Below are 10662 nucleotides of genomic sequence, written 5' to 3'. Positions count from 1 at the left end.
GATGCTGATCATCCTCGCAGTGAAAGACCCCGTGTAACAACACCTGCACAGGATCGGTACATCCGAATATTACACCTGCGTGACAGGTACAGGATGGCCACAACAACTGCCCAGGTCACACCAGGAACACACAATCCCTCCCTCAGTGCTCAGACTGTCCGCAATAGGCAGTCCATGAGGAGGAGATGCACTGCAGTACTTCAAGCAGCTGGTGGCCACACCAGATACTGACTGGTACTTTTGATTTTGAGCCTCCCTTCATTCAGGGACACATTGGGAAACATTTTTAGTTTATGTCTTATGGTGTTGACTCTTTTAGTGTCCATACAAATATTTACACATTAAGTTTACTGAAAGTAAAAACAGTTTAAAGTTAGAGGACGTTTCTGTTTTTGCTGAGTATATATATATATATATATATATATATATATATATATAATTTTTTTATATAACTATTTTCAGAATATAACACAGATGACAACCAATTTTTTGTTGAATATAAAAAGAAGATCAAAAAACTGGAAGAAACTGAAACTGAGCTAAAAAACATTAAACTGAAACTGGACAGCACGTCTAAATCACTGCAGCATAAAGACCAACAGCTGGAGGATTATAAAAGACAAATAGAGAATAAAGAAAAAAAAATGAGAAACAGAGAGAAAATCATAGAGGAGAAAGACGCACAACTGGAGAATATTAACAAACTGCTAAGTGAGAAAGAAACAGAGCTGAAGAACACAGGTAAAAAGCTGGAAACCAGTAAAAACAAACTGGAGACACTGGGACAGGAGCTGCAGGACAAGAAGAGACAACTACAGAAGACGATAATTGTACTAGAGCAACAAAAAAACGATTTAGCAGAAAAAACCAAACAGCTTGAAGAGACAGAGAGACGTCTAACTGAGAGAGAGACACAGCTAATGGAGAGAGACAAACAGCTTCAGGAGAAAGACAGACTTCTAGAGGAGAAAACAAAGCAGCTGCAGGAACAGACAGATCCAGAATCATCAGCCCCCATCAGGAGAAGAAACAGCAAGGACACCTTACATCCACATAGTGAGTAATTTGTTACAGTAAGCATTTAAAAGCTTTTTAAAGCGTACTTGAAATATTAATCTACAGTACACCTAATAAATCATATGTAAGGACATGAAATATACTGTAATGATACCTAATGCTGCAACTCTTCAGCTACTGTAAGGAAGTGTAATTTAAACAGTGAAAGTGATTAATTATAGAAGAATGTCTCTCTCATTCTGACTGGTTCTGATGTTTCCTAGTAAGTGGAGAGACTCAGGACTCAGCAGCACCAATCAGGAGAAAAAACAGTATGGAGGGACGTCGTCCTGAATGTAAGTGATTAATGTTAGTTGTTTAGTGTATAACAACACTAGTTTAGGAGTAAAAGAGGCAACTATAAAGAGACACAGCAGGCAGATTGGACAGTGGAACCTTTGATTACGAGTATAATTCGGTTCCGGAAGCGGGAACACATAAGAAATGATGGAAACTCAAATTATTCGTTCCACAACCTAAAGAAATACGTACATACAGTGGTGTGAAAAACTATTTGCCCCCTTCCTGATTTCTTATTCTTTTGCATGTTTGTCACACTTAAATGTTTCTAAACATCCATTACATTTAACTATTAGTCAAAGATAACACAAGTAAACAGAAAATGCAGTTTTTAAATGATGGTTTTTATTATTTAGGGAGAAAAAAAATCCAAACCTACATGGCCCTGTGTGAAAAAGTAATTGCCCCCTGAACCTAATAACTGGTTGGGCCACCCTTAGCAGCAATAACTGCAATCAAGTGTTTGCGATATCTTGCAACAAGTCTTTTACAGCGCTCTGGAGGAATTTTGGCCCACTCATCTTTGCAGAATTGTTGTAATTTAGCTTTATTTGAGGGTTTCTAGGCCACTCCAAAGTCTTCATTTTGTTTTTCTTCAGCCATTTAGAGATGGATTTGCTGGTGTGTTTTGGGTCATTGTCCTGCTCCAGCACCCAAGATCGCTTCAGCTTGAGTTGACGAACAGATGGCCGGACATTCTCCTTCAGGATTTTTTGGTAGACAGTAGAATTCATGGTTCCATCTATCACAGCAAGCCTTCCAGGTCCTGAAGCAGCAAAACAAGCCCAGACCATCACACTACCACCACCATATTTTACTGTTGGTATGATGTTCTTTTTCTGAAATGCTGTGTTACTTTTACGCCAGATGTAACGGGACACGCACCTTCCAAAAAGTTCAACTTTTGTCTCGTCGGTCCACAAGGTATTTTCCCAAAAGTCTTGGCATTCATTGAGATGTTTTTTAGCAAAATTGAGACGAGCCTTAATGTTCTTTTTGCTTAAAAGTGGTTTGGCCTTGAAAATCTGCCATGCAGGCCGTTTTTGCCCAGTCTCTTTCTTATGGTGGAGTCGTGAACACTGACCTTAATTAAGGCAAGTGAGGCCTGCAGTTCTTTAGATGTTGTCCTGGGGTCTTTTGTGGCCTCTCGGATGAGTTGTCTCTGCGCTCTTGGGGTAATTTTGGTCGGCCAGCCACTTCTGGGAAGGTTCACCACTGTTCCCTGTTTTTGCCATTTGTGGATAATGGCTCTTACCAGAGGTGGGACAAAGTCATTGTTTGGCAAGTCACAAGTAAGTCTCAATTCATTGCCCTCAAGTCCAGAGTCAAGTCCCGAGTCAAGACAGGCAAGTCCCGAGTCAAGTCCCAAGTCAAAGCCAACAAGTCTCAAGTCAAGTCCAAAGTCCTACGGTTTGACTTTCGAGTCTTTTCAAGTCTTATTAGCAGAAAAATAAAATGTATACAGATTATGTATGGTTGTAAGATCTGTATTTATTAAACAAACCTTTTTTTTATGAAAGAACATTGCTCAGATACATAAAAATACAAATGTTAGTAAATGCTAGTAGCAATGTAAAATGGTAGCACATATTCTCAATGAAGTAGGCTACTTCATACAAACAATAACATTGTTTTCTTCATATAATATTAATGAACTTTGCTCCCTACCTTGTGTGATACACTCACGTAGGCTACCTCATGCTGTGTCGAAGTTTGTTTCCCCATCAGGATGCGTTTTTTTAGCCCCACCTCCGTGAAAAGGCCACAGGGAACGCGCATTTAGGAGAAGGCTCACCCGCGAAGGGTTATGCGCGGACCACTGAGATTCTACAGAGCGCGGTAAAGAATAAAAAGGACAGTTAGTGTTTTTTAATCCCTGACGAACTCTAGCCAACAGGATGTGTTTCCCTTGTTATCTTGGACATATTTAGAATGATGAACATCGGCTAAGTCACTTGTAGGCTGTAAACATGTCAGTATTTTGTCTGATATTTCATATCAAATATGCCTTTTCAGCAAAACCATAATGCCAAAATAGAGACCCGTCAGATACAGTCTCAAGACATTAATAATAATAGTAATAATAATTATTATTATATTATAATTAAATATTATTATATTATAATTAAATATTATATATTATTAATAATAAGTATTATTATAATTAAATATATAATAATAATAATAATAATAATTATTATTATTATTATTATTATTACTATTATTACTATTATTATTATTATGCGAGATAATTAGCATTTTATCCGTGTGATGTCAATTCACTAGGTCACATTATTTGAATAAACCCAAACTACATAAGAAAGAAATCAGCAAATCATGGGTAGTGTATACCAGTGATTAAATATAAACAATACAACGCGTGTACTGACATGCTTACAGCCTACAAGTGACTCAGCCGAGGTTATCATTCTAAATATGTCCAAGATAACAAGGGAAACACATCCTGATGGCTAGAGGTTGTCAGAGGATTAAAAAACGCTAACAATTTCCTTTTTGGCCTTTACTGCGTTCTGTAGAAGCTCAGTGGTCCGCGCATATAGACAATTTTTTATAGCAAAAACGAAACTACCTTCGGTATCAATTTGCGAACTGGCGCGTGCACGTTGTTGTCACGTTGGACGCTGTCGAATCAAAAGAATCTACGGTACTTTGATTGGATGTCGTGCCGAATGCGCGCATGCGCTCTGTCACACACATGCGCACAGACACATAAACAGGGATAGAGCGGTCCGTGTCAACATACTTTTTATCTTTGGGCTTTTTATGGGAAGTAGCAAGACTTTACAAGTCAATAGGCGCAAGTCCAAGTGAAAGTCCGAGTTATTTATGTTAAAGTCCAAGTCGAGTTGCAAGTCTTTTTATATTTTGTCAAGTCGAGTCTAAAGTCATCAAATTCATGACTCGAGTCTGACTCGAGTCCAAGTCACATGACTCGAGTCCACACCTCTGGCTCTTACTGTGGTTCGCTGGAGTCCCAAAGCTTTAGAAATGGCTTAATAACCTTTACCAGACTGATAGATCTCAATTACTTTTGTTCTCATTTGTTCCTGAATTTCTTTGGATCTTGGCATGATGTCTAGCTTTTGAGGTGCTTTTGGTCTACTTCTCTGTGTCAGGTAGCTCCTATTTAAGTGATTTCTTGATTGAAACAGGTGTGGCAGTAATCAGGCCTGGGGGTGACTATAGAAATTGAACTCAGGTGTGATAAACCACAGTTAAGTTATTTTTTAACAAGGGGGGCAATCACTTTTTCACACAGGGCCATGTAGATTTGGATTTTTTTTTCTCCCTTAATAACGTAAACCTTCATTTAAAAACTGCATTTTGTGTTCAATTATTTTATCTTTGACTAATAGTTAACGGTTTTTGATGAGCAGAAACATTTAAGTGTGACAAACATGCAAAAGAATAAGAAATCAGGAAGGGGGCAAATAGTTTTTCACACCACTGTAAATTATTAACACAAAATAAAACAATAAAAAAAATTTAACAAAGTGTGTGTGTGTGTGTGTGTGTGTGTGTGTGTGAATCTCCGCCTTCTCGTCTTACACAGTTACTCTTCTTCCACTCTTTTCACACACACACACGTGCACACAACAGAAACACTGTTTTAACGGAAAAATAAACAAGAAATCTCTTTAATGACACTTGATTGAGAGACAAACTAATGGAATCACTGCTGTAAAGTAATAATAAAACAAATTAACCTGCACTTTACCTTGAAAAGAATCGCGATGGAGCAGAGTTTCTGTGTAGAGCAGAGAGAAAGTGTGTGTGTTAGTGATGGGTCGTTCATGAACAATTTATTTATTTTTTTAACGAATCTTTAACGTGACTCAGAATAATGAGTAATCTCGGAGAGTATTTTATTTATTTTCTACTGTGCGCACATGCGCAGATCATCGCAAAGGCCTCGTAGGTTATGTACAGAAAACAGATTTGAGTGATTTTTTTCTCAATGACTCTTCTACTCCGAGTGGCACCAGATACCAATATTTACAATATACAATGTTTTAAGTGTATAAATGAATGTATAAAATCCCTAAAGTCCAGTATATTGTAGGTGTGTGTGTGTGGGTGTGCAGAAGAAATGAGTCAGCCTCACTGGTTTCAATGAATCAGTTCGGGAGCACGATGATAGAAAATGTCTGTCCTGTAAAGCTCCGGATGGTGAATAATATTAATTTCAGAAAATCCTCAACAAAACAGAGTTCACAGTCCAATACAGTGGAAAACAGCTCTAAGACAAAATGGCGTCTGTTCAAGTGCAGTAAACACAGTGTGTTGTCCCTCCCTTTGCTGGTTGAATTTAATCAAGATCAGCTGACTCGTTAGACATGTTTAAAAAGGCTCACATGCAGATATGGTTTATGGCCACATGATGGCAGTGTGGGAAAAGGGGTCAGATGCACCACTCAGATTTACTCAAGTTGATTGTTACATTGTAGATTCGTGTAAAAGGTGTATAAGACTCACTTTGTCGGACTTCTGAACGTCCCGTAACAGAACCCATTCGTAAGTCGGGAATTGAATTTAAGTTTTTTTTTTTTTTTTTTTTTTATTACAAAATAAATAAATTAATAAATTAGAGTGACAGAGACAGATAAATAGATACATCAATATGTAGAGAGAGAGATAAATGCCAGAGCCTTGTTGAGAGTGGATCTGGCATTATATTGTAGACCTGTATTGTATTTTTTTGTTTGTTTGTGTGTGTGTGTGTGTGTGTGTGTGTGTGTGTGTGTGTGTGTGTGTGTGTCCAAGAAAAAAGAGGAAGCCAAATAATTTTCTTTCCATTTATTTTTTATAAAACATTTGTGCAGGGATAAACTGTGTTTTAATTTAAACATGCTGTAACATAAAATGATGATTAGTTACTCACTCACTCACTCACTCACTCATCATACCACTTTATCCTGTATTTAGGGTCGCAGGGGGCCTGGAGCCTATCCCAGGAGGCTTAGGGCACTAGGCTTTTTTATCCGAGTGCAGAGGGTTTCTGCAATATCTGACAACCTACGCACTATTAAATTTTATTGAAAAGCCACAACACATTAGCAAGAGCAAGCGCAGCTCAGTGAGTGTAAATACAAATTCTGAAAGCATGAGAAAGAGTGAAATAATTTAATATTTTAAAAGTGGGATCCCAGGCTTTGCAAAAATAATGACACTAAAGAATTAATTTGTTAATAGTAATTAATATTTTACAGGATCATATTTGCCAGATTGAACAAGTTCTTTTGAAATAAATTTGCCCAGACACATTTTGTGGTTGTCCCGGACAACTGTAAATCCACCTGGAAAGGGACTTGTTCATTTTATGGGATCTTATGTAACACAGTTACAGTAGTGAGCATATACAGTGGTGTGAAAAACTGTTTGCCCCCTTTCTAATTTCTTATACTTTTGCATGTTTGTCACACTTAAATGTTTCTGCTCATCAAAAACCGTTAACTATTAGTCAAAGATAACATAATTAAACACAAAATGCAGTTTTTAAATGAAGGTTTACGTTATTAAGGGAGAAAAAAAACTCCAAATCTACATGGCCCTCTGTGAAAAAGTGATTGCCCCCCTTGTTAAAAAATAACTTAACTGTGGTTTATCACACCTGAGTTCAATTTCTGTAGTCACCCCCAGGCCTGATTACTGCCACACCTGTTTCAATCAAGAAATCACTTAAATAGGAGCTACCTGACACAGAGAAGTAGACCAAAAGCACCTCAAAAGCTAGACATCATGCCAAGATCCAAAGAAATTTAGGAACAAATGAGAACAAAAGTAATTGAGATCTATCAGTCTGGTAAAGGTTATAAAGCCATTTCTAAAGCTTTGGGACTCCAGCGAACTACAGTGAGAGCCATTATCCACAAATGGCAAAAACATGGAACAGTGGTGAACCTTCCCAGGAGTGGCCGGCCGACCAAAATTACCCCAAAAGCGCATAGACAACTCATCCGAGAGGCCACAAAAGACCCCAGGACAACATCTAAAGAACCGCAGGCCTCACTTGCCTCAATTAAGGTCAGTGTTCACGACTCCATAAGAAAGAGACGCAAACCACTTTTAAGAAAAAGAACATTAAGGCTCGTCTCAATTTTGCTAAAAAACAGCTCAATGATTGCCAAGACTTTTGGGAGAATACCTCGTGGGCCGACGAGACAAAAGTTGAACTTTTTGGAAGGTGCGTGTCCCGTTACATCTGGCGTAAAAGTAACACAGCATTTCAGAAAAAGAACATCATACCAACAGTAAAATATGGTGGTGGTAGTGAGATGGTCTGGGGTTGTTTTGCTGCTTCAGGACCTGGAAGGCTTGCTGTGATAGATGGAACCATGAATTCTACTGTCCACCAAAAAATCCTGAAGGAGAATGTCTGGCCATCTGTTCGTCAACTCAAGCTGTAGCGATCTTGGGTGTTGCAGCAGGACAATGACCCAAAACACACCAGCAAATCCACCTCTGAATGGCTGAAGAAAAACAAAATGAAGACTTTGGAGTGGCCTAGTCAAAGTCCTGACCTGAATCCTATTGAGATGTTGTGGCATGACCTTAAAAAGGTGGTTCATGCTAGAAAACCCTCAAACAAAGCTGAATTACAACAATTCTGCAAAGATGAGTGGGCCAAAATTCCTCCAGAGCGCTGTAAAAGACTCGTTGCAAGTTATCGCAAACGCTTGATTGCAGTTATTGCTGGTAAGGGTGGCCCAACCAGTTATTAGGTTCAGGGGGCATTAACTTTTTCACACAGGGCCATGTAGATTTGGATTTTTTTTCTCCCTAAATAATAAAAACCATCATTTAAAAACTGCATTTTGTGTTTACTTGTGTTATCTTTGATTAATAGTTAAATGTGTTTGATGATCAGAAACATTTTGTGTGACAAACATGCAAAAGAATAAGAAATCAGGAAGGAGGGGAAATAGTTTTTTACACCACTGTAGGAAGATCAGACTATGATTAAAATAAATTTGATATAAGTTATCTAAAGGATGGTCCATCAGTCCACCACATACTCCAGAGAACAACATAATCACCACAATGCAGTAAGTAAGTGATTCTGTATTAAATTATTTATTCTTAATTTTCAGTGGGTGGAGAATCATCTAGTGCACATTCTCCAGTGTCGGTTCCTGTAGCAGAACTGAGGCTGGTGCTGCTGGGGAGGACGGGGTCTGGGAAGAGTGCAGCAGGAAACACCATCCTGAGCAGAAAGGAGAGGAACCAGGCTGCTACATCTACAGCTACATCTACATCCACCCAGCAGAGTGAGAGCACACAGGGTAAGGTGGCTGGGAGGAAGGTGACTGTGATGGACACTCCTGACTGGTTCTCTCCTGGACTCTCTCTGGAGAAGCTGAGACAGGATGTGGGACTCTGTGTCCATCTGTCTGCTCCAGGACCCCATGCCTTCCTCCTGGTCATACCTGTAAAGCAGCTTACAGGAGAGGAGAGAGGGATGCTGGAGAAAATGGAGGAGATATTTGGAGAGAGATGTTGGAGAAACACCATGATCATATTCAGTGTCACTGATGAACTTCAGAAGAAGAACATTGAGGAGTTTATCCAGTCAGGAGACCAGGAGGTCCAGAGGCTAGTGGAGAAATGTGGGAACAGGTTTCACTGTCTCAACATTAAGGAGAGTGGAGATGGTTCTCAGGTCTTAGAGCTGATGGAGAAGATAGAGAAGATGGTGGAAGGAAGCAGAGAGAAATTCTACAGCAGTGAGATCTACCTGGAGACAGAATCTCAGATTAGAGCGATAGAGACTAAGATTCTAAAGGAAGGAGGAGAGATAAGGATGAAAGTAGAAACAGAAGTAAAGGAGAAAATAATTAATGAGGTGCAGGACTCTCTGAGAAAAATGGAAGGAATAATCCTGGAACATGAAGGACACATCAGACAACTGAATGACCGAACAACTGAACTGGAGAGAAAGATGAAAGAAGAGAGAGATGAAGAGAAAAAGAGAGAACTTAAGAGGGAGTTAAAACGAGAGGTAGAGCGAAGGGCAGAAATGGAAGAAAAGGTGAAGAAACTAAAAGAAAAGAGAGAGAGGGAGAGGAGAGAGATGGAGGAGAGGCACCAACAGGACATCAGGGAGGTGTATGAAGGAGAGGTCAGGATTGAGACAGAGAGAAACCTCATGAAGATCATCCTGCCTGAACTCCAGAGAAACATTTTGGCCTCAAAAACAAAGATGCAGGAAGAGTTCAGCAGACAGATGGAGGAAAAGAACAGAGAGCTGGAGACTCTTAAACAGAAACTTTTTAAGGTCACAGAATCACACAGTCTGCTGAGTGAAGCATACCGTATAACTGTGTTGAGCTTACCGGAAACAAAAGAGTGACTTTAGTAAATATGAGGCAGAGAAAATAGGACTTTCTATTAGACTGGGGTACATGGATCCTGACCCTGTTAGTACAATGGAAGTATTTTTGCCTGTCTTGGGAAAAAAAAAAAAAAAAGCTTGGTTGAATTCCCCAACATGAAACCCAGGCACAGGGGTGCACAGTACAGTGTACTTTCAGGTCCCAAGGCTAGAAATAATGTAAGGAGAGTAGGAAATGCATTTGCCAAAAACCTCTGTCAATACAAATATGTAGATCTGTTGTGGCCCCTAACAGGAGCAGCTAAAAAAAGAAGAGCAAGAGTGTAAATAGATCCTGACTTTATACCATGTGATATACCTCACTGGCTAGTTCACATTAAATTGTATATTTCTGTTAAATTAACTTCTGCTAAAACTCTCATCTAAAACTAACTCTTCTATAAATATTTAATGTCACAGTGCAGGAGAATTCTCTGTTCTGATTGTTCAGAAAATGTGTTTTTTGACTGCAGCCCTGATCATTGTTTATATTTTTACTGTAATATTTTTGTTCTTAATTGGTACTAACATATAATAAATAGACATCAAATAGCATCCCTATGACTCCTACTTACACACTTATCTTTGACAATGTTTAGAGCTGAAAATCTACAAAGATGAAAACATGAAATGGAGTAAAACATTATTAAAGACACTTTCTGTTAGAGTAAAGGTTTTATTAGTGTCACTTCAGAGAAACATTCTGGTCTTAAAATCAGAGATGGAGGAAAGGTTCAGCAGAGGAGAAGCACAGAGAGCTGGAGACTCTTCAGAGACACATGCAGACTCACTAAGGGAAGAAGTTTACCAGGAAACAGTGATGAGTTTAATATATCAGAACCAGCAGCAGGTTTAGTTCACACTGCATGTAGGACTTTGGGCTTGATTTTGCTGTTAGCATTTACGTTATTATA

At 38.9% G+C, this 10662-nt stretch overlaps 1 protein-coding gene across 1 annotated transcript; it reads left to right on the top strand.

Moving 5' to 3' along the window:
• The first annotated feature begins 549 nt into the window (after positions 1-549).
• LOC128512051 (golgin subfamily A member 6-like protein 25) lies at positions 550-10136 on the top strand. Its single transcript, XM_053485179.1, has 2 exons — positions 550-1056; positions 8469-10136. Exons 1-2 carry the CDS (start codon positions 645-647, stop codon positions 9725-9727), a joined length of 1671 nt encoding a protein of 556 aa, XP_053341154.1. The 5' UTR covers positions 550-644; the 3' UTR covers positions 9728-10136.
• The last annotated feature ends 526 nt before the right edge of the window (positions 10137-10662 follow it).

The sequence above is a fragment of the Clarias gariepinus genome, chromosome 24 (genome assembly GCF_024256425.1).
Source record: "Clarias gariepinus isolate MV-2021 ecotype Netherlands chromosome 24, CGAR_prim_01v2, whole genome shotgun sequence".
Lineage (NCBI taxonomy): Eukaryota > Metazoa > Chordata > Actinopteri > Siluriformes > Clariidae > Clarias > Clarias gariepinus.
Note: the sequence above shows the minus strand (reverse complement) of the source record. Positions and strands in the feature narration are given on the sequence as shown.

What these genes read in the sequence shown, in the direction of transcription:
- LOC128512051 (XM_053485179.1), top strand. Translation starts at nt 645, where the DNA reads ATGAGAAACAGAGAGAAAATCATAGAGGAGAAAGACGCACAACTGGAG. An exon ending in GGACACCTTACATCCACATA is followed by an intron (nt 1,057 to 8,468) that starts GTGAGTAATTTG and finishes CTTAATTTTCAG; the next exon opens with TGGGTGGAGAATCATCTAGT.